The following is a 25,018-nucleotide window of genomic DNA, read 5'->3' on the forward strand; positions in this document are numbered from 1 at the left end:
CCATGTATGATTGTGTTGTAATGCAGAAAATTCCTCTTTCATAGCCGTAATCCAATGAGGATCTAAGAGAGCTTCATGTACTGAATTAGGTTCTAAGGTACTCATTAATACATGAGGAGAGGTAGCAACAGGTTGTTTGGACTTAGATCGAGTTATCATAGGATGAATAGAGGGTGTTGGAGCATGTTTAGGTTTAGAAATGTGAGGTTGAATAGGCAGACAAGATTGCTGATTTGATGAAGGATCTGGAGACATAATAGGAGATAAAACAAAATCAACAGTACTAGAAGGTGACAAGGAAGGATCTAAAGACTGTACTACTCGAGGAACATCGGAGGATAAAGAAGGAAGAAAATGAAAAATAGAAGTTGAAGTACCATGAGATTGGACTGCAGATGAGGAACAAGCTGAGGGTAAAAACAAGCTAGGATATGGATACTCATCTGGATTAAATTTAACATGTCGAGAGACATATTCTTTCTGAAGGATGTAGACATTTATAACCCACTTGAACATGGCTATAACCAAGAAACACACATTTGGAAGAATGAAAATCAAACTTGTGTCAATTATAAGGTCGAAGATAGGGAAAACAAGAGCATCCAAAAGGTTGAAAATCAACATAGTTAGGTTGTTTATGATAGAGTAACTCAAATGGAGAGCAGGATTTCAAAACAACAAAAGGTAAAAGGTTTATGGTATAGATAGCTGTTTGAAATGCTTCTACCAAAAACTTTAAAGGCATATGAGCATGAGCTAATAAAGTAAGACCTATCTCAATTATATGTCGATATTTTCGTTCAACAACACCATTTTGTTGGTGTGTATAAGGACATGTAAAACGAGGCTAAATGCCACAGGTTTGAAGATAGGGTAAAAGTGATTTAAATTCTTCTCCATTATCGATTTGCAAGGCTTTTAGTTTTGAGTTGTATTGTAACTCAGCAAACTTGTGAAGGTAAAGTATCCGACTTCAATTTCAAAGGAAATAGCCATGTGTATCGGGTATAGGCATCAACAAAGAAAAGATAGTAACGATAACCCTTAGTAGAAATGACAGGAGTTGGACCCCATACATCAGAATAAATCAATTCTAAAAGTTGTTTTGCTGGGAAGGTGATCAAATGGAAGTTGATGTAATTTGCCAATTTTACAGGAATTACAAAAGGAAATATCAAATTTGGAACAAGAAATACGAAATTTATTCAAAACATGTTGTAGTACATGAGATGCAGGGTGCCCTAATTTGGCATGCCACTGTTGCTTGACATTACATGTTCGGGCTACATTTATGCTAGATGACAGATCTAGACAAAACATATATTGTCTTGTACATTTATTTGAAGAAACGGGAAAAGAAGCAGCAACTTCTGAGGTCTTGAAAGAAGGAATAGCCTTGGAATCAGACACAACATGATCAAACGCTGGTACGAGCTGATATAGGCCATCTTTAAACGTTCCTCAGAGTAGCATATAACCACCCCCACAGAATACAAAACCTCCTTTATTATTAACATAGCCACTGCCAGATCTAGATCCATAAGAGGCAACAATCACATTCATGGATGGTGTAGCAGCAAGATCGAAATTAACAGAAGAAAAATTAGATGAATTCTTAGTGGCTAATCTTTGTTCATGCATTAACAAGAGATATCGAACTTTCTCTAAGTTTATCTCATCCATCTGATATGTAATAAGGCTCACCATAGTTTCATAATCATGATCAAGACCATTCAAAATTGCTAACAACATATCCTTGTCACCTAGGGGTTCACCAATAGCAGCTAGAACATGTGCTATAGTTTTGATTCTCAAAATGTAATCATTAACAAAAAGAGAGTTCTTCTTAACTACTCGGAGTTGTTGTTTTAATTGAAACGACTTAGCAATTGTCTGTTGCGAGTAGAGAGTCTCAAGCGAAGACCATACCTCCTCAGAAGTTTCGCAATGTATCACCTGTGCTAGGACCTCTTTGTCCATCGTAGAAAAGAGCCATCCTAGAAAAAGTTGATCAGATCGAATCCAGGTCGTGTATATTGGATTTACAATCTGTGAATCAGATCCTTCTACTTTCGTAGTTGGAACATATTTAGGCAGAGGTGGAGACTTGTTAACAAATTGAATCAAGTCAAAGGCTCTAATAGTAGCTAAGATTTGTGCCTTCCAGGACAGGTAATTACTGGTATCAAGTTTGATTGGAACAAAATTGAAGGATTTCGCAACTAACGGAAAATCAAGTTGCAAGAAGTCAGAAGATAAAGCATAATTTGATCGAGGTAACGAGGAGGCACTACAATCTCGATTAGATGCCATGGACGTAGGTCGTTGGATCTAATACCATGTAATTAGGGTTTTAGATGTGAAATGAAGAAGCAGAAAATACCGAAAGAGAAAAGGAGAAAGACAAGTTCTGGAAATACCTCGATCAATGAATTAATCAAATGAAATCAGGCATAGCTGAACTATTTATATCCAGCTATCCTTTTAACAGTGAACAGACTAATCAACTTAGCTATTTAAACTAACACTTCGCTAAATAAAACAAACAGCATAGTAAACAGTATAACGAATTACAACAATTAACGGTACTAATCAACATCAATCTCTTCAACATTGCCCCTCAAATTAGACTTCTTGACAGAGTTAGAACAGATAGTCTTTGTCTTGTCCGACGCTGCTAATACATGAGATGGACAACAATTAGCAGGTTTCAGCTGCTCACTACGACAACTAGCAAGTGGTTGCTTCAAGTTTTGTTTCAGCTGATGAGTACAAGAGTGCTATGGACAATGTGTTAGGCTTACAGAAGTATTTTAAAATTGCACCATCCAAGCTGTGGAAGAGAAGGAAAAAGCATATTGGAAGCTATGGAGGGGTGGCATTTCTTGGGGACAAGAAATGTTTTAAGGCGGGAGGAATGTCAAGACCCAAGGGTATAGTAGTAATAGATAATAGATGTATTCCTTTGTTGTATTTGCTATTAGTTTGGAATGAACCAGTTGTACTTAGAAGTAGCTAGCAGTTTGTGGAAGAACTAAACTGAATTCATATCAGTTTGTCTCAGCTTTTCATTATCTATTGTATTGCTGATTAGTTAGCTTTTGTTTTGATATTTATATATATATATATATATATATATGTGTGTGTGTGTGTTTGTATTGATAGCTTTAGCGGTGATTAGCTTAACTATTTAAGCTCGGCAGTATATAAACTTAGTGAGCTTTCTCTTGTAAGATGAGGTTTTCATTTTTCATTCTCTCAATTGAAAGGTGCTCGAGAGTAATTCTTCTTTCCTCTCATTTCAGTATTGTTTGCCCTAGGTTTCTTATTGCCCTAAGTGCTTTTACACAGTTGTACCTGGAAGGCAGCAGCCTTTAGCTATAATCGGTTTAAATATTTGACAGCCCTATTGGCGCCAAATCACTGCTAGCTGGATCAGTGATCAGTATATAAAACTGATCCAGCATAATCCATAGATATGAATGAATACAATTGAAATATTTCTGATTTCCCTCCTCCAAATTCTCTCTCTCTCTCTCAATCTTTCTCTCCCTCACTTTCTGTTCTTCTGATTCTCCCTTTTCTTCTTCTAAATTTCCCCTCAATTCTTCCAATTTCCAATCCAAACCCTAGGTACATAACACATGTTGATTGGTGGAACCATTCTTACTAAGATAATTTATGATTGAGAAGCAGTCTGGCAGATTGTAGTGGATTAGTGATGTTCCTTTCATTCCTCCACTTCTAGGTCATCACTTTCCAAGCCATGAATTCTTCAAAAGTTGTTTACTCTTTTGATCTCGTAACTCTAAGAAAGAAAGTCCTGTGTATATGCTCATTTCTCAATTTGTAACTTGAAGATTAAATATACTATTTTATCATCTTCAGCAGTCAAAGAATGTGTCACACTGTATAACTCTCCAAGCCAATGAATTCTTCAAAAGTTGTTCAATCCTTCGATCTCCCAACTCCAAGAAAGAAAGTCCTCTATGTTATGCTCATTCCTCAATTTGTAACTTGAAGATTAAATATATTATTTTATCATCTTCAGTAGTCAAAGAATGTGTCATACTGTATGAATCTATGATAGAAAGTCAAAGAGTTGTTCTGAACATAAAAAGTAATATTTTAGCATTCAGAAGCCTTTTTTCCCCTTGTTTTCCTTTGCTCATTTTCTTACCAACCTTTTTTACTTAGTTAAGTCTTTTTTGTTGACCATTGTTTTCTAAAAGGCCACCCCTCTTGGCTTTCTTTGTCATCTATAAAAAACAAAGTATTACATGATTAACCTTTTCAGTTAACATATCATGGCTCAACTGCTGAGTCAAGAGCTGAACCACTTGATCCTTGACCCCATCTGTTACCCAACTACATGGTTATAAGAACATTGCGTAGTTCTTACACATGAAAAAGAAGGATCCAATCAAACTTCACTCCACTTGGGATTGGAGAAATATAAATGGGAACGTGAAAGCAATGCTGCAGAGAATTAACAAATTGAAAGGCCCAAGTTAGTACCTTCACTGGTAGGTTCTCATTATACGGGTTCCTCAAGTGACGAGTTTTGTGAAAAGACAATTCACATAGCTGCATGTAAGATATTAGAATTAGTTACACCATCTCAATGAACATAAAATTTGATGCATCCAAGAATATGTGCTTTATGGACTCTAGATAAGTATTCTATTTGACAAAAAAGGAAAGGAAAAAAATAAATAAATTACACTGGATAAATATTTTTAACACTAATAGATAAATATCTAATAAAGAGACAAAAAGGTAAGTCTACTAAACATGATAACACATTTTGTATTTCCCTAAGTCTACTAGACATGATAATACATTTTGTATTTCCCTTTCTACCTTTTATAGTAGAAACACAATACTCTCTAGGACACTCACACTCACTAAGTCAAGGATAGAGACTCACAACCACTCACGGCAACAAGAAATACAAAACACAAAAGTAAAGAACAGAAATCAGCAACAAGAACACCACAAGATTATCCTAATTCAATCTCAAATCGAGACCTACGTCCAGATTGGCTTGGCCCTCACTTTTCCACTATCTTGTATAGGTTGATTACATGTGCCTTTTGATAGAACTCTCTCATAGCCCATATATCCTAAAAACTATAGAGTTCCTAACCTAGAGTATACACAGCAACACTCGCCTCACTCTTAAGCACACAACCAAAACAAACCCACTCGCTCACAAGATAGAATTCCCGCATAAAGCACAAAAATGAAGTACCACACAGCAACCCCCTCTCAACTCCTAGTTATAAGCTATAGGCGGGGGAGTTACAACAACAGAAAATAACGCCCCCCAACTAACCGTTACCCCTAACAATAGGCTAGCTGTCCTTCTAGAAACAATCCTTCTAGAGACTTTTCCTAACCAACTAAACAAGACATAAACAACACTAATTTTACATAGATTTTCTTGATATCTACATCACTAATCTAGTACAAATGTTCTAACAAAATCTCCACCCATTTGCACCGGATTAGGCCTTCCTCAGGATCCTGCACCCTTCCCACTGACCTGCATTTTCATTGTCCGAGTTGCAGTAGCTTTATACAGTGCTTCAATTTAGTTGTAGGTATAGGTTTTGTAAAAATGTCCGTTGCATTGTCTTCCCCTGCCACTTTGGTTAGAATCACAGATTTATTTTCAATAACTGTCTGAGAAAGTGATGTCTTATGTCTATATGCTTAGTCCTTTCATGATATGCTTGGTTTTTAGACAAATGAATTGCACTTTGACTATCACACATCAAAGTAGTCTTAACCTCTACACCTAGAAGCTCACTCACTAATCCCTTTAGCCACATAGCCTCCTTAATAGCATCTGAAATTGCTATGTACTCAGCATCGGTAGTTGATAATGCTACCACATGCTGGAGACTTGATTTCCAACTAATAGTAAAGTTCCATAACCTAAAGACATAACCGGTTGTGGACCTACGTTTATTAATATCGGCAGCATAATCAGCGTCCGAATATCCTAGGATTATAGGTTGATCTTCTAGACTTGCACCACTATAAGTCAAAGCATAGTCCATAGAACCTTTCAAATATCTACACATCCATTTAACTACCAACCAGTGAGGCTTACCTAGATTGGCCATAAACCAACTTATGACACTCATTCCATGTGCCAAGTCGGGTTTCGTGCAGACCATACCATACATTAGGCTGCCTACCGCACTTGAGTATGGTATATGGGCCATCTCTTTTCTCTCTTCCTCATCCTTAGGGGACTGATCTGAGGATAGTTTAAAGTGGGATGCAAAAGGCACACTAACTGCCTTTGCATTTGACATCCCAAATCTGGACAACAACTTAGCTATGTATGATTTTTGTGAAAGGTAGATTTTCCTATATTACTTATCCCTAGAAATCTCCATTCCTAGAATTTTCTTTGCCTCACCTAATTCCTTCATCTCAAACTCAGCTTTCAGTCTTTGTTTAAGAAGCTAAATTTCTCTAGTGGATTGACTTGCAATGAGCATGTCATCCACGTATAATAACAGATAGATAGAAACATTAGGTGTGACATGTTTGAAATATATGCAACAATCATAGGAACTCCTTAGGTATCCTTGGTTTATCATAATCGAATCAAATTTTCGATACCACTGTCTTGGGGACTATTTAAGTCCATACAGTGACTTCCTAAGAAGACATACTTTCTCCACCTCTCCCTTAGCTTCAAAACCCTTTGGTTGATCCATAAAAATCCTCTCTTCAAGGTCCCCATAAAGGAAAGCAGTTGTGACATCCATCTGCTCTAATTTTAAGTCTAATTAGGCAATGATAGCTAATAAAATCCTTATAGAGGTGTGTCTCACTATTGGAGAAAATACCTCATTAAAGTCTATGCCCGGCACTTGAGTGAACCCCCTAGCTACCAACCTAGCCTTGAACCTAGGTTTAGCATTATTTATAGCCCCTTCTTTAATCTTGAAGAGCCATTTGCAGCCTACTATTCGCTATCCTCTTGGCCTTTCAACCAATTCCCAGGTATTATTCTTCTTAAGGGATGCTATTTCTGACCTCATGGCTTCCAACCATTTATCAACATCCTTAGAGGATACCGCTTCTTCATAGGTGAGGGGTTCTTCGCCTATGGTTTCTGTTGCATTGGTTAGGGCATATGCAACTAGGTCAGAATAACCGTATTTTTGTTGTGGCCTACGATTTCTAAGCTGCTAGTCTCGAGCTACACCATACCTATCTGGATTAGGTTGATCTCCTAAGCTAGAGTCTACATCACTGTCATCCTCATCCCCTTCAAATTGGGAGGATTCTATGTCCTAGTCTTCATCTTGCCTTGGTTTAAAGATATCATGATCTGAGATATCATGATCCACATCAGATGGATCTTAGGAGTTATAAGGGGTGATTCCAGTGATCTCCACCTGAACTGACTCTCTATTTTGTTCATTATCATGCTGTGATTCATCATTTGCTAATTTTATGGTAGACTCCTCATCAAATGTCACATCTCTTGTGACTATGATTCTCGGTCCTTCTAGCTCTAAATTTCATAATTTGTAGCCTTTGACACCAGATGGATAACCTATAAACAGGCATTTCTGATAGAGCACCGATACATCACACATATCAGCGTAGGGGTAAAAAAGGAAGCAAGAGGGCAATTGAGGAAAAGGATACAGGGGTAAAATTGTCATAGACGGTTAGGAATAACAACCTCACGTGGCTGTAACCGTTGGGGGGAATCTCTATAAGAGAGAGTGGAAAGAAGAGAGAGGTGTGGAGAATTTTTGAAGAAGATTCTGGGAGAGGAGGCCCTCTCGAATTGGCCTTGTTCTTCATTTTTTTCTGTTATTCTTCTCTTTGATTAGTTTACTAGAGTTGAGCACTGTAAATCAGTTTGTTATCTACTGATTTGGAGAGGGAAGCTGCAGATTGAGTGGGGATTCTATTATTTTGGTATCAGAGCAATTGATCCATGGGGATGACTGTCTCGGAAAGAGTGGGTGAGCTGGAGGGGCGTATGGTGGGTTTACAAGATAGTATAGAATCGGTGAAGGCAGAAGTCATGAGGGTGCAAAATATTGAAAAGAGCATGGCGGGGATGATGGACCGATTCAACCTATTAATGGCGCGATGGGATGAGCAGGAGAGGGAAAGGAAGGGGAAACGAGATGGGGAAGACCAACCTGCGGGATCGTCCTTGTCGAGGGAGGGGACGCCAGCGGTTGGAGGGAGAAGTGGCGAAGGGGGCGACTAGGTTGATGGAGTCGGAAGGCAAGAGTACCGTGGGAGGCACCTAGAGATGCCCATCTTCAAGGGAGATGATCCAGATGGCTGGGTCTTCAGGGCTGAGCGCTATTTCACAGTAAACCAGTTGACCGAGGCGGAGAAGTTGGAGTCGGCAGCCTTATGCTTTGAAGGAGGGGCCCTATCCTGGTTTCAATGGGAGCAAAGGAGGCGGCGAATCAGAAATTGGGAGGAGCTTAAAGGGCTGCTGAGGAACCGATTCAGGTCCACCCAAGAAGGGACCGTGGAGGAGAGGTTCATGGCCCTTTGACAGTGGGGAACGGTCCGAGACTATAGAATTTACTTTGAGACTCTAGCATCACCCATTGAAGAGATGCCCGAAGCAGTTTTGGAGGGACACTTTGTTAATGGGCTCAAACCGGAGATCAGGGCGGAAATCAGGGTGTTGAGGCCCTTGGGCCTCGAGAATATCATGGAAATGGCTCAGCGGATTGAGGACCGGAATCAGGTGCTACAAGGGAATCGTTTTGGCTACGGCCCAAGTAAGGTAACCCCACAACCAGCTCGGTCTCCTATGGTGCAGCGAAATCCGGGGTTCCAGGCCACTAATCCTCCTAGGATAGTCAGCGGAAAGCTCTTCTAATTCTCCAAGATCGCTGGTCAGCGGAAAGCTGTCCACACCACCATTTAAGTGATTAAGTGAGAATGAGCTACAAGCCAAGCGGGCGAAGGGATTATGTTTTCGCTGTGACGAGCAGTATTCAATTGGGCATAGGTGTAAGAACAAGGAGCTGCAAGTGATGGTTATTTATGAGGAAGAGAGGGGAGAAGAAGAAGGGACTAAACCAGATGAGGCAATGGAGGCTTCCGGGGAGTGGGAAGACACTGTCAAGGAAGGGGAGATGGTGGAGTTATCACTAAACTCCGTGGTGGGGCTAACTCCTCCTCAAACGATGAAGATTAAAGGAACAATAGAAGGCCAAGAAGTGATTGTCCTGATTGATAGCGGGGCTTCCCACAATTTCATAGCAGCTGACTTGGTGCAAAAATTAGGACTCGTAAGGATGCCTACTTGAGGATATGGGGTGATAATGGGCTCGGGAATGGCAATACAGGGGGCGGGAGTATGCAAGAGGGTCCCCTTGTTGTTACAGAATGTGAAGATTGTGGAAGACTTCCTCCCTTTGGAGCTGGGCAACTCTGATGTCATTCTTGGGATGAAGTGGTTGGCCACATTGGGAGAGACAAGTGGATTGGGGTTCCCTGATCATGAGGTTCAAGGTGGGAGACACAACCATTACCTTACATGGGGATCCTAGCCTTAGTAAAACTCTAGTGACCATGAAGTCCATGATGAAGGCATTCCGGAAGGGTGGGGAAGGGGTATTATTGGAGTTGGGTTGTTTAACGGCTGAAGCAGTGGAAGTTGACATCCCTAACAGCTTGCAGGAGGTGTTGTCTGACTTCGAGGCAGTCTTTGAAGAGCCACGTGGGCTGCCCCCGCACCGAAGGCGGGATCATACCATAACGTTGCAGCCTGGGGTACCCCCAGTCAGTGTGAGACCTTATCGATACCCGCATCTCTTGAAGATTGAGATTGAAAAACTTGTTAGAGAGATGATGGCTGTAGGTATCATCCGGCCAAGCATCAGCCCTTTTTCTAGTCCCGTATTGCTAGTTATGAAGAAGGACGAGGGGTGGAGGTTTTGCGTGGACTACTGAGCTCTAAACAAGGTAACTATTCATGATAAATTTCCAATTCCGATTTTTGAAGAACTCCTAGATGAGCTGAATGGAGCTACAGTTTTTTCTAAATTGGATTTAAAATCGGGTTACCATCAAATACGTATCGCACCTAAGGACATTTCGAAAACTGCTTTTCGGACTCATGAGGGCCATTATGAGTTTATGGTGATGCCGTTTGGACTCACAAACGCACCCGCTACATTTCAGTTTTTGATGAACGAGATTTTTAGGGAGCAATTGAGACAGTTTGTTCTTGTGTTTTTTGACGACATTTTGGTGTACAGCAGAACAATGCGGGAACATCAGGATCATTTGCGTTGTGTATTGGGAATATTAGCTGAAAACAAGTTGTTTGCCAATGCAAAAAAATGCAGGTTCGGGCACATGGAGATTGACTACTTAGGCCACATTATTTCGCAACAGGGGGTTGCTGTGGACAATTCAAAAATTCAGGCAATTATGGATTGGCCTAGCCCACGTTCGCAACGAGAACTCCGTGGTTTCTTGGGACTCAAGGGGTATTATCGCCGGTTTGTACGAAATTATGGAAAATTAACTTGGCCGTTAACGGAACGACTTCGAAAAGATAACTTCTTTTGGGATGAGAGTTCGGAGCAAGCTTTTCAGTCTTTAAAGTCAGCCATGATAGCCTTACCGGTGCTCACTCTACCAGATTTTTTGAAGGAATTTATAGTGGAGACTGATGCCTCAGGGTATGGACTCGGGGCTGTATTGATGCAGGAACATAGGCCACTTGCTTTCTTTAGTCATGCTTTAAACCCCAACGGTCGGAATAAATCGGTCTATGAGAGGGAGTTGATGGCTATTGTATTTGCGGTATGAAAATGGAGACACTATTTATTGGGGAGGAAGTTCACAATCCGAACAGATCAGAAAAGTTTAAGGTTCTTGATGGAGCAACGATTGGTAAGTCCAGAATGTCAAAAATGGGTGATGAAGTTAATAGGCTACAACTTTGAGATACAATACCGGCCCGGCTTAGAGAACCGCGCTACTGATGCGCTCTCCCGGTTTTCATTTCCAGTTACACTCATGGCTCTTACGGCTCCTCGGGTGCTGCAATTAGATCAACTCAAAGAAGAAGTGGCCGAAAACAGCCATTTCCAACAGATCATCAGGGAGCTACAAGCTGAACCTTCAAGCAGGCCAGGCTATTCCTTGGTGGATGGACAGTTATTATTCAAGGGCAGATTGCTACTTCCCCCTGGTTCAGCTTTGATTCCTTTAGTGATGAAGGAGGGTCACGATGGACAGCTTGGAGGCCACTCGGGTTTCTTGCGAACTTACAAAAGGCTGGCTGCTAATGTGTATTGGATAGGAATGAAAAAGGATATCCATCAGTATGTCCACCAATGTCCCATATGCCAGCAGCACAAGTACATGGCTCTCTCACCGGGAGGCCTACTTCAACCGCTCCCTATTCCCCATCAAATTTGGGAGGATTTGTCAATGGACTTCATAGAGGGACTGCCAAAATCTGGGGGGTGGATAGGCCTAGCAAGTATGGGCATTTTATCGGAGTGAAACACCCATTTACAGCAGCCAGTGTAGCAGGAATTTTTGTCAAAGAAGTTGTACGGCTGCACGGGATTCCTAATTCTATAGTCTCGGATAGAGACAAGGTCTTCATCAGCCATTTTTGGAAAGAACTATTCCGACTACAAGGCACACAGCTGAATAGGAGCACAGCTTACCACCCCCAATCCGATGGTCAAACGGAAGTCCTCAACAGGACATTGGAGACTTATCTTCGATGTTTTGCCTCTTCTACACCTAAGGCGTGGTACACTTGGCTTCCTTGGGCCGAGTATTGGTATAATACTTCCTATCAAGCTTCTTCTAAACTAACCCCGTTTCAGATAGTCTATGGGCGCGAGCCACTTCCACTTCTACGGTTTGTGAAAGGTACCACCGTCATATCTGGGTTGGAGCAGCAACTTCTAGAGAGGGATGTAGTGCTGGAAGAGCTTAAAGGCCAACTGTTGCAAGCACAAGCAAGGATGAAATCCATAGCGGATAGGAAGCGAAGGGACATTCAATTCGAAGTGGGAGACTTGGTCTACCTGAAAATTAGACCATATAGGCAAAAGACCTTGGCTGCCAAGCTAAATGAAAAGCTGTCACCAAGGTATTATGGACCCTTTGTTGTGGAAAAGAGGATAGGGAAGGTGGCATACAAGCTGGAACTTCCACCCACATGTGCCATCCATCCCGTCTTTCATGTATCTCAACTACGTAAAGCCGAAGGGACATCACCAACAGCTGCCTCCATTCCAACTTAGTTGACAGCTGAGCTAGAGATGAGGGTACAACCAGAATTCCTATTGGGAATACGGCCGGGGAGAGGTAAAAACTTGAGGGGCCTTGATGTGTTAATTCAATGGAAAGGGCCTGCCACCCTTAGAAGCTACATGGGAACCATACAATCAGATATTGCAACAGTTTCCCGAGTTTCACCTTGAGGACAAGGTGAATCTTATGGACGGGAGTCATGATAGAGCACTGATACATCACACATATCAGCGTAGGGGTAAGAAAGGAAGCAAGAGGGCAATTGAGGAAAAGGATACAGGGGTAAAATTGTCATAGACGGTTAGGAATAACAACCTCACGTGACTGTAACCGTTGGGGGGAATCTCTATAAGAGAGAGTGGAAAGAAGAGAGAGGTGTGGAGGATTTTTGAAGAAGATTCTGGGAGAGGAGGCCCTCTCGAATTGGCCTTGTTCTTCATTTTTTTCTGTTATTCTTCTCTTTGATTAGTTTACTAGAGTTGAGTACTGTAAATTAGTTTGTTATCTACTGATTTGGAGAGGGAAGCTGCAGATTGAGTGGGGATTCTATCAATTTCTTGGCGCTAGGCTCTAATTTGCCTTGCTTCACATGAGCATAAGCAAGGCATCCGAACACTCTAAGGTGGTCTAGGCTTAGTTTATGCCCTGTCCATCTTTCATATGGGGTTAGAAAGTTTATTGTTGTGGAGGGAGACCTATTTATTACACAAGCTGTTGTCGTGACAACTTGCCCCCAAAAGGTTTTGGGCAAATGAGCATAGGACAGCATGCATCTAACCCATTCTAAGAGGGTTCTATTCATCCTTTCTGCAACACCATTTTTCCTAGGATTTCTGAGTGCAGTTAGGTGTCTCATAATCCCACCATCTTTACACATTTGGTTGAAATCTTTATTACAAAATTCTAACCCATTATCAGTTCTTATAGTCTTGATTTTCCTGCCTTTCTAGTTTTCAACCATAGTCTTCCATGCCCTAAAGGTTTCAAAAGTGTTATCCTTAGACTTTAAAACATACACCCACAGCATTCTAGAGAAATCATCTATTATAGATAGAAAATATCAAGAGCCTCCATGAGATATAGTTTGGGCTGGACCCCATAAGTCTAAATGAATGTAGTCTAGAGGTTCTTTTGATGAGTGTATTGTTATTTTACTAAATTTTACCTTTGTTGCCTTACCATAGATGCAAGATCCACACTTGCCTAAACCCATGGCTTGTCCTAAATCCAATATACCTTGTTTTTGTGAGCTCCTTAAGGCCCTGCTCACTAATATGTGACATTCTTAAATGCCACAGAGTTACCTTAGATTTAGGGTTAGAACTTATAGCTACAACTTCACCACATAATGTGGTAGCCTGTAAAAGGTAAATACCATTTCTTAATACAGCTTTCATACACACTAATGACCCCTTAGATATTTTAACAACTCCATCCTCACCCTTAAACTTTAAGTCGTTTCTGTCCAGCTCCCCAAGAGAGATTAAATTCCTCTTTAATTTTGGAACATACCTTACGGTTGTGAGAGTTCTATAGGAGCCATCATGCAATTTTAGCCTAATGTCTCCTATCCCTTTTACCTCACATTCATGGTCATTTCCAAGCAAGACCTTTCGTCCATTAATTTCCTTAAGATTTTGAAACCAATGTTTCTTTGGGGTCATGTGAAAAGAGCAGCCAGAGTCCAAGATCCACTCTTGGCTTTCTGCACTTTCACTAACAATTAAAACCTCAAAACTATCATAACCTGAATCATAGAAATTTATCCCTCCTCCTGAATTATCCTTCTCGGCTAAGTCCTTTTTTTTCGAACACTGCTGCTTAATGTGACCTCCTTGTTGACAGTAATAGCATTTTATTGGGCCTTTTCCAGTCCTAGACTTAGACCTTGATTTACCCTTATTCTTTTGGTCTCTTTTAGAGCTTCTTGATATTGTTGTTAAAGCATCACCAAGAGTAGATTTACTGTCCATTTTAACTATTAATTCTTTAGAATTTAATGCCCCTATTACATCTTCTAAAGAAAGTTTATCTCTACCATGCTGGAGAATATCCACAAAATTCTCATAGGACTTAGGTAATGAATAGAGAAGAACTAAGGCTTTGTCTTCATCCTCATATTTTATGACTATGTTTTCTAAATCTAAACATAATTTGTTAAAGTCATCTATATGATCCTAAAGTTTCTGTTGTTCATGCATTTTAAAATTAAAGAACCTGGCCTTAAGGAATAAACGGCTAGAAAGTGTCTTTTTGAGGTACAAGTCTTCCAATCTTTTCCAGATTTCTGCTGCAGACTTCAACTTTGACACCTCCCTAAGTACTTTGTCTCCAAGACTCAGAATCAGAAGGCTATAAGCCTTCTTCTTGATCTCCGCCTGAGTCTCCTTCTGTTCCACCATTAAAACCAATGTTTCTTTCTCGATTGATGTCCCTATTGCCTTGTTCTCTCGTTCCAGCGCCCCTTCTAGGCCTTGACTGCAGAGGAGAGCTTCCATCTTGATCCTCCATAGGCCGAAGTCGTTAGACCCATCGAATTTATCGATATCATACTTTGATGCAGTTGGCGCCATACCAATTTGAGACTTAGACTCTTCCTCCTTGAGTTTCTTGAAGAATCTTGAATGCCTTAGAGATTATAGGCTCTGATACCAAGTTGTTAGTAGAAACACAATACTCTCTAAGACACTCACACTCACTAAGTCAAGGATAGAGACTCACAACCACTCACAGCAACAAGAAATACAAAACACAAAAGTAAAGAACAGAAATCAGCAACAAGAACACCACAAGATTATCCTGGTTCAGTCTCAAATTGAGACCTACGTCCAGATTGGCTTGGCCCTCACTTTTCCACTATCTTGTATAGGTTGATTACATGTGCCTTTTGACAGAACTCTCTCATAGCCCATATATCTTGAAAACTATAGAGTTTCCAACCTAGAGTATACACAATAATACCTGCCTCACTCTTAAGCACACAGCCAAAACAAACCCACTCGCTCACAAGATAGAATTCCCACATAAAGCACAAAAATGAAGTACCACACAACAGTCCCCTCCCGACTCCTATTTATAAGCCATAGGCGTAGGAATTACAACAACAGAAAATAACGCCCCCCAACTGACCGTTACCCCTAACAATAGGCCAGCTATCCTTTTAGAAACAATTCTTCTAGAAGACTTTTCCTAACCAACTAAACAGGACATAAACAACACTAATTTTACATAGATTTTCCTGATATCTACATCACTAATCTAGTATAAATGTTCTAACACTACCTTCAATGGAACGAGATATAACTTCCTAAGCAAATGTCTATGTAATCAAGTAGTATACCAGATCATAACATGTTTGCAGAACAAGAATTCTCTTCTCCCCAAACTAAATTGGCATTTTGCACTTTTTTGTTTTCTGGTAAGGATAAATATACCCAAATCAGTTTCCTCCATATGAGTTAAGACATAAAACCACGTTCCAGTGCAAGATGTGCTTGTATCTAAAAGTTTGATCCTGGATAAGTTTGACATTTCCCACTAAGCCACCTACTAAACAATATATCAAGCCTCAATCCCACTACTAAACATAAAAACTTAAATTTTTAAGAAGACAAGAAGTAAGGCTTTCCTAGTAGTGATTCTGACGAAGAATTTTAATTTGGGAGATTTAAAAAGTCAATATAAAATCCTCCATCTAAGAAGTATAGGTAAAGATATGGACACAACCACAGAATGACATGGACTATCATATAATTTAAAGAATGAATCATAGGAAGGAAGAAATACAATAAAAATAATTTTTAATATAAAATTCAACATTAGTTCAAGATTAAAAAAAAAAAAAAACAATGAAAAAAAATCACAATAATACATTATTGTAATTTAAGAACACAAATCAGTATCTTGTGTTCACTAAAAATACTGAAAAATTTTAGCATTCCCAATTTCCAACTTTCAGATAAAAGTATTCCAGCATTGACTGTGGTACATGGTGCTTTTGACATGCTTGATGAGTTTATGCATTGGATTCATGTCAAATATGAATGAAGACCCATTTTACAGTGTTTGCCTGCTTCTTGATCATCCATTTCCTTTTTTTTTATTTTATATTTTCTTGTGGAAATGGGGATTGGGAATTCTAAATCCCATGTCCAAGTTTCACAAAGGGAAATCTTATTTTAAAAGTAATGGTATGAGGAATTTCTAGTCTGGTAAGCCTGCATGTCACCATTACCAGCGTGGCATGGAAGCCTCACCTTTGTGTCTGATGTGGGATATTTGGAAAAGAAATTGGCACACATTTGGGGATATATAAAAGGCGATACTATATAATTCTAAAATAGTACTGTCAAACTTTCCTGTCCTCATGATTTCAAAAATTCTTGCAACTCTTCTATAGCTGTTGTTAACAATCATTTAGCAGTATCATCTTTGTTGATACTGTGTAATCAACCTTTTGTTTGCTATTCAAAGGTTGTACCCAATTTTGGCGCCTCTAGTGCAATTATTTTCTTGAAAAAATAGAAGTGCTCTTATCATGAACTATCACTTAATGTTGATTATTGCCTAAACTCAACTTAAAATTCTGTCCTTTCATTTAAATGTTTTGCAACTTGTCATTGGCTGTCAACTGCTTGTTTTCACCAGTATTTTTTCCAATACTATATAATGAACTTTTTGTTTACCGTTCAAAGGTTATACACCAATTTTGGCACCTCTAGTACAATTATTTTCCTCACAGAAAACTGAATTTTCTTGCCATGACCTGTCACTTTATGCATCTGTTTATTGCCTGAGACCTTTTTGTTTAATACCAAATACCCAGGAAAAGGAAGGCAACGAGAACACAAGTTCCATCAGTAAGCCATTATTTGGTATCATTTATTCAAATTTATAAACACGTTTGATTCTCTTTCACCGGTTCTACAACTGTATTCCATTATGAGACAAGTGCAAGCACAAACTGCTGATTGGAGTGGATGACAAACTAAATATGTTTAGAGATTCATGACAAGCAACCACTGCTTGTCATTAAGAGATTTCTTAGTTAAGAAAATGCACCTTTAACCATTTAACAGAGAAATTCCGCCCATATTGCGCAGTTCCATGTGCATACTTCCAGTTTCCTCCTCCAACAGAACCAACAATTTTAGATGTCATCTTTGCACAACCCTAGTTAATCAAAAAAGCAATTCATTCTCAACATCCACTATAAAACAAAAGGGAAAGTTTTTCTTCAAACAATCAAATTCCTATAAAAAATGGCTGCGTAGAATTTTTGACTGTAAACCCACTTGATCTAGACTCCATGGTGTAGAAAAGAAGTACAGGATACTAAGCCCAACACCTACCTGGAAGTGTCGAGTCCGGTTGACTGAAAAGATCAAGATAACATTTTCTACAGTATCAAAAGCTTCATTCAGTTTAGCCTCATTGCTCCTTTGAGTTGCCCATACTCCTTGTTGTACTGATAATTCCAAGTTTTCCCGATTGCAACTTTTGACAATAAAATACCTATTCCATGATTTGACATTGAGTCAGTGGATTGACAATAAGATCCTGGACAAAACAACTTAAAAGAGCATAATAAAGTTATATCTAGGAGTTACTAATAATTAAATGCAGATAAACAATTCCACATTTTGGACAAACAGACAGACAGTTATACTTTTTACATTTGACACACTAGAGAATATTAATATCATGAGGAAGGTATCAAGTTTGCTCGGAACCTAGTCAGACAGGAAGTTTACAGAAATTAGGGTGGTAATCAAGCATTTTCTCAAACATGATTTACCCACCTGATGATCTCCAAGACACATTCGCTGTTAGAAAGCTAGCTAAGCCCAACATGATAATATAACTAAGGATCATGAATGTCTTGGATCAAGCTCATCTAGTCTCTATAGTAGAGATAAAGGTTCTAATAATTCTATTTTTGTACAGTCTAGTTATTTAGGAATTTTATGCTTTTGTCCTACTTCAATTTGAATCCCAAGTACAGTTGGGTTTAGGATTTTATATTCTTATTTCCTATTTTACTTTAGATTCCTCATTTGTCAAGGATTTGTGAATTGATAAGTACTTCATAAGTATATTGGAAAAAGAGGATGAATTGAAATGTAGCTACTAAACCAAACCTAGACGCAAAGAAAAAAGACTAACCTAGGGGATAAACCAGAAATATAGAAACAATAACAAAAATTGGGCCAGAGAATGCCTCTCTCTCTCTCTCTCTCTCTCTCTCTCTCTCTCTCTATCTCTCTATCTTTTTGTTCTCTGATTTATTTTCTCTACATTCTCTGCCTCGGCTTCTTTTCATCTCCTTCTCTTTTCTCTCCTCTTTCTCTATTTCTTTCTTCTTTTGTTCGCCTTCTGTGCCTTTTCTTCTCCTCTCTATTCTCTCTTCTTCCTCTACTTCTCTTTTTCTCTTCCTTTGCACATGCATGAGCTTTGCAGTCACCTTGTGACAGATTGCTTGTGCCACCAACATTGCCATTAGTGAACACTGCCCAATCAACAGAGTCAACACCCACCACTGCCCATTCTGTGAAAGCTGATTGCAAACCTTGTAAAGCTGCTTTACAGCAGTGATTATCATGTTGGAGTACATTGTAAACAATTCCTCAAAATTCCATCATTCATCTGGCTGAAGCACCAAATTACAGAATCACTAGGCCCTCCCTAATTGAAGCCTTCTAAAAAACCATCCATCATCACAGTTCAACATGGATGCCATGCTGAATTTTTAGGAGGAGATCTGTTTTCTTCAATCTCGAATGGTTTGAGTAGTAGCACTTCATTAACTCTTCAGAGAAGACATATACTGAGCCTGTGAGAATGATAGAGATCAAAATGTCTAATTACTTTACGCTTCTCATCATATAGAGTTTTAGTTATCTAGCAATTTCAAAGGATTAAGAATTTTTAAGCTCTTATTCCTACTTTAATTTGAATTCTCACTTTAGTTAGGGTAAGAATTGTTATGTTCCAGCAATGCTTAGAAGGGTGATTACGTAAATGTAGAATGCAAGTGGAGGAGGGAATAAAACAGAAGTTAGTTAGGCATGTGCTCTGTTGAGCGGGAATGGTTGTAAGCGGTGTGAGGGTATAAATCTACGCCCGCCCGCATTTTGAAGGATCTGAATATTGAATTGAAATTCGTTCTTACAATTTTCCCTCTTAATTCTTTACTTCTCCCTCTCTCGGAACCTCTCCCACGTCTCCATTCTTCTTTTTTCATCTCAATATTTCTCTTATTCTATAGAATTCTTCCCGGAATTCTTGGGATAAATCGATCAGATCTCTTAAGATCTGTCAAGAATATTATGTTATCATTTTCAAACTTAATTTAGGTTCTTAGTCTTTTTTTTTTTTTTTTTTTTGGGCTAAGTAGTTTAGGTTCCTACTTTGATAGGGACTTAATGAGTGTGTATAACAACTTCACAGGCACAGGGATCATTCTGATTTGGACTATTGATTATTGAATGTGGAGATTGTTATTGATTTCCTCTCTCTCTCTCTCTCTCTAAAAGTTTTCTATTATCTGGTTGTCTTCTCTATATTTCTTTGTAGCTTCTCTGCATTTCCTTATCTTCCTCTATTTCTTTCTTCTTTTCTCTCTGTTCTGTCTTTTATTCTCTCTGGTCTCCTCTTCTTCTTCCACTTCTCTCTCTTCTTCTACTTTCAGCACTTCGTCACTCTAAATCAAACTTAAGTCTTTGAATAGTATGACATGTCTAATCAACTTAAAATGGCAGGTAGCATTAGGTCTAAGGCTTTTATTCGTTCTTTACTGTTTAGAAATAGACTAAAGCAAAACTGCTAAAAAGGAGAGAACCCTATAAATGCAGAAGAAGGGGAAGATAACAGCATAAGATGCCAATATATATCAACAGGCAAAAAGAAATAATCTGAAAACATGTAAGAACTAAAAGATCTCAACCACCAAAAGAAAAAAGAGAAGCAATAATGATTCTAATGAATCTATGAATAAGATGCTTTACACCATCAAAAGCTATACACTGTCTACCACACTAAAGACCCCATATGACACCACAAAAGAAAAATAATAAGAGTGTTTCCATTCAATGCATGAGTGGGATGCTCTACACCATCAAAAGACAAACTTACTACACGAAAGACTCCACATCAAACAACACATGTTGACAAATCAAGAAGACCTGTCTTTGGGACAGACATCATTCAGCCCAAGAGAAAAAAGAATATAGTACAATGGTCAATGCCATCCACTCCACTGAAGATAGACAAAAGCGCACACTGAATATCCCTAGCTGTTCGCACACTTAATTGCCACTCTTCTTGCCCAAACATCACCATGAGGCAAAATTCTTAAAAAATTAACATTACAAAATCAAAGAGAGAAACATATCTTTTTTTCACTGCATCCACCAAGGACTGTACTTAAATCAAACATAAGCCTAATATTCCATCTGTTACAAACATAAAAAGATTGAAGTTTTCCAGTAAAATCTCTTCCAGGATCCTGAGTTTTTCAAATCCTCAAAGTTCAGCAAGAAACATCAATGAACATTCAGAGGGCAATATGTCTGCAATGTGACGTAATATATTTTTTGTCTTTTTTTTGATAAATATGAGATAATTTATTGTTGCATTAATTAATCTTAAAAACAATTCTACTCATAAAGTGATCTACATTGAAGTACAAGTTTTATACATATAAGAATGGTACTACAAAACTGTCAAAGATAGGACAAATCCTAATCAAATGAATCACACCAAGCCTCACCAATAGAAAATCACTGCAAAGAAAATTCATCCAAGAATGAGGAAAGGGTGTATCCTCCCTAATATGTAAAACAGGGAGGAAGCAAGAATAGTACCCGAAACAGTGAATGCTACAAATATTATTTTCTATATCTTCAAGCCCTTTATTATTCCACTTGAAAAAAATGTGCCAAACAATATAAATGGAGTGGCAATTAAAGCATCAAACTCCAACAGGGGCAAGCCAAAGCTAAAGTTCAGATTGTGCAATGCACATAAAAAATGAAATAAGGCTCCAAATATCCTGAGCCATGCAGTGCAAAAGAAGATGGTCCAACTCCTTAATCCTTTTGCACGTGAAGCAGCAACATATCAGTACTTGGCCCCTCAAATTATCAATGTAATCCATATCTAGATAGACTCCAAAGTCACCCCTCTCTCCTTTGTCAAGACAAAAAGGTAATCCATGCAGCATATCCAAAAAACTAAAAAGAAAAGTGGCCAATAAATCTATTTTCCAATCTTTGAGATTGCAAATAAAGTAGGAGGACCACAAGGCATCATGTTGAGAGCAAAAATAATAGTATAAAGATTAGTTAACCCTCTATCTACTAATTTAAACTTTTAGATGGGAATGTGGTTAATAATTCAACATAATATCAGAGCAAGCAAAGGTCATGAGTTCAAACCTCACCACTAACCCAATATTTCATTAATTGCACATGTTTGGACTAGTTATGCAGTGGAACCTGCCCATGTGTGAAGAGGTATGTGTCAAGCCTCATAGATGAGACTTGCACTTTTAGAACAATTAGGAGAAAGAAGAGAGAGAGTTTTGGAGGGAGAGTTTGAAAGAAGTAGAGAAAATAGGGAAAGAGAGAATTTGGGAGGGAGAGAATTAAAGATTATTTCACACAATGAATTCCCATCCTCGTGCAGCTAAGCCTTATGTAGGCTCTTCCCTGCAGTTACAACTAAACTGAGGGGCAGAATGGTAATGCTAACAACAACTAACTTTGTTGGCTCCCGCCATTACATTTAAAATTTTAGGAAAAATTACAATCAGACCCTCAGGTCGTGACACTCTCCCACCCTTCAAAACCAATTCTTGTCCTCAAGAATTTTAAGGTAGGTTTGTTGCTCTGGGGAATTGCTTCAGCAGCTCAGGTAGGCACTCCCAAGTGGTGTGGTCTGGCTATAGTTGTGACCATTAGACCAATACTTGGGTTAGAGGCATTGCTCCTTGATAGACCACCCTCATATCTAGGATAGCCCTAGGCTCCAGGCTTTCTTCCAGTTCATCTTCCATGGCTGGCAATTGTTGACTAGTGGGGGCACCCTGTTCAATGGACTTTTTGAGCAGCGATACATGGAACACCTAGAGGCAACTTCAACTTATAGGCCACTTCCCCAACTTTAGATTCAATGATATAGGGCCCAAAGTACTTAGGACTGAGGTTGGATGCGAGTATGGTTATGAAGGGTTGTTGCAAGAACCTTTTTACTTTAAGGAACACCCTATCCCCCACCTCAAAGGCCCTGTCACTCCTTCTCTTGCCAGCCTTCTACTTCATCCTATTATGTGTCGTGGCCAACTCCTTCTTAAGGATGGATAGCATGTCTTGCCTCTGTTGCAGATATTGCTCCACTGTTGCTAAGCTAGTAGTAGAGCTAGCAATATCCGGTAGGATAGGAGGCTTGTACCCAAACACTGCTTCAAAGGGGTTTCTCTTTACGGTACTATGGAAACATGAGTTGTACCACCATTGAGCTAGTGGCAGCCACCTGTTCTAGCTTTCTGGCTTGGTAAAACATATGCATCTGAGGTAGGCCTCCAGACATTGATTGACCCTCTCCATTTGGCCATCCATCGAATTGAGGGTGATAGGCAGTTGACATGTGTAATCCCACCCCTAGCTTCTTGAACAACTCCAACCAAAAATTGTTAGTGAATATTTTGTCCCTATCTGATACAATCGATTAAGGGACCCCATGCAACATTACCACTGAATCCAAAAATACCCTAGTAACTTCCTGTGCTGAAAAAGGGTGTGTGAGGTTGAGGAAATGCCCAAATTTTGTTAGTTTGTCCACCACCACTAATATCACATCTTTCCCTTCAGATTTAGGCAACCCCTCTACGAAGTCCATTGAAATCCCTTCTCATGCCTGCTCTAGAACCCCTAGGGGCTATAGGAGGCTGGGGTATGATACCTATTCATGTTTACACCTCTGGCATGTTTCACAAGCCTATACAAATTCTATTACATCCTTCTTCTGTCTTGGCCAAAAAAAAAAATTGCCTCACCTTATGATGAGTGGCCCTAATCCTTATATGTCCTAGTGGTGAGCCGTGGAATGACTTTAGAATCCTCTCCTTCAATTCCTTGTCGTCTCCCACCACCACTCTTCCTTGAAACCTAATCAAGCCAGTGGACAATCAATACCCTTGATTTCCTAAGGGTTGGACAGCCAATTGGGGCAAAAGATCCCTCACTCAATCTATCTAGTCACAGCTCTACATAATCTCCTTCACCCATTCAGGTACCACTGCTGTGATGGCATGGCAACTTCCATAATGACCACTGCCCTCCGTTCTAGATAGGGAATCAACCACTACATTCTCCTTTCCCTTGCGATAAAGGATGGTGTAGTCTAATCCCATAAGCTTGGAGACCCCCTTCCTTTGTAGCTGAGACTGTAGCCTTTGTTGTGATAAGAACCTTAAGCTCTCATGATCAGTCTTGATCACAAAGGGGTTACCCTCCAAATAGTGTCTCCATTAGTCAATTGCCTTCAATACTGCCAGTAATTCTTTGTCGTACACACTCCACCTTAGGTGCCTAGGAGCCAAGGCCTGGCTAATGTAGGCTATAGGCCTTCCTTCCTGCATCAACACTGCACCTATCCCCTTCTCACAAGCATTTGTCTCTACCACAAATTGTTTGGAAAAATCAAGAAGGGCCAATAAAGGAGCTTGAGTCATGGCCATCTTGAGTGCCAAGAAGGTTGCCTCAGATTGAGGGTTCCATCGGAAGCCATCCTTTTTAAGAAGATCAGTTAATGGCTTGCTAACAACCCCATAGTGCCTTATGAACTTTTTGTAGTACCCGGTCAAACCCAGAAACCCTCTAAGCTCTTTTACAGTTAGAGGTCTAGGCCACTCCACCATTGTTGTGACCTTACTGGGGTCAGTTTTAACACCCTCTCCAAAAATGATATGCCCCAAATATCCCATCTCATTCTTAGCAAAGATACACTTAGATAGCTTAACATACAGTTGATTATGTCTAAAGACCTCTAATACAGTTTGTAGGTGGGTTAAATGTTGTTCCAAATTTGGGTTGTACATTAGGATATCATCAAAGAAGACTAGGATAAATTTTCGAAGGTAAAGGGTAAAAATTTGGTTCATAAGGGCTTGGAAGGTGGCTGGGACATTTGTAAGTCCAAAAGGCATGACAACAAATTCATACAAGCCTTGGTGAGTACGAAAGGCTATTTTTGGTATGTTTGAGGGTTTCATCCAGATTTGATGGTATCCGGATCTGAGGTCTAATTTGGAAAATACTTTGGCTCCGGCCAATTCATCTAACAAATCATCAATGAGAGGAATAGGAAATTTATCTTTGATGGTATGAGAGTTAAGTTGACAGTAGTCAACACAAAATCTCCAAAAAAAACATTCTTCTTTTTCACAAGCAATACTAGGGATGCAAAAGAACTCTGACTAGATTGTATAAAAGAGGTGGCTAACATGTTAGAAATTTGTTTCTCAATTTCTGCTTTTTGAGTGGGTGAATATCAGTATGCTTGGATATTTACTGGGGTGGTTTTGGGTTTGAGGGGTAGGGCATGATCCAAGGGTCTTTGGGGAGGTAGGGAATTAGGTTCAATGAATAGGTCCTTAAATTCATCCAAGAGTAAGTGCGAGCCATCTAAAGTAGGTACTTGAGAA

General features: G+C 39.5%; 1 protein-coding gene across 1 annotated transcript in view; it reads right to left on the minus strand.

Annotated features, from left to right (window-relative positions):
• The window catches only part of LOC127794577 (30-kDa cleavage and polyadenylation specificity factor 30), a 69,471-nt gene that overhangs the window by 10,965 nt on the left and 33,488 nt on the right, over window positions 1–25,018 (minus strand). Inside the window, exons 3-5 of the mRNA XM_052325795.1 lie at window positions 17,664–17,826; window positions 17,374–17,484; window positions 4,519–4,587 (exon numbers count right to left, since the gene is read on the minus strand). Coding sequence (XP_052181755.1) covers window positions 4,519–4,587; window positions 17,374–17,484; window positions 17,664–17,826 — 343 coding nt within the window. The remainder of the gene's footprint in view (window positions 1–4,518; window positions 4,588–17,373; window positions 17,485–17,663; window positions 17,827–25,018) is intronic.

This window comes from Diospyros lotus, chromosome 2, assembly GCF_014633365.1.
Source record: "Diospyros lotus cultivar Yz01 chromosome 2, ASM1463336v1, whole genome shotgun sequence".
Taxonomy (NCBI): domain Eukaryota; kingdom Viridiplantae; phylum Streptophyta; class Magnoliopsida; order Ericales; family Ebenaceae; genus Diospyros; species Diospyros lotus.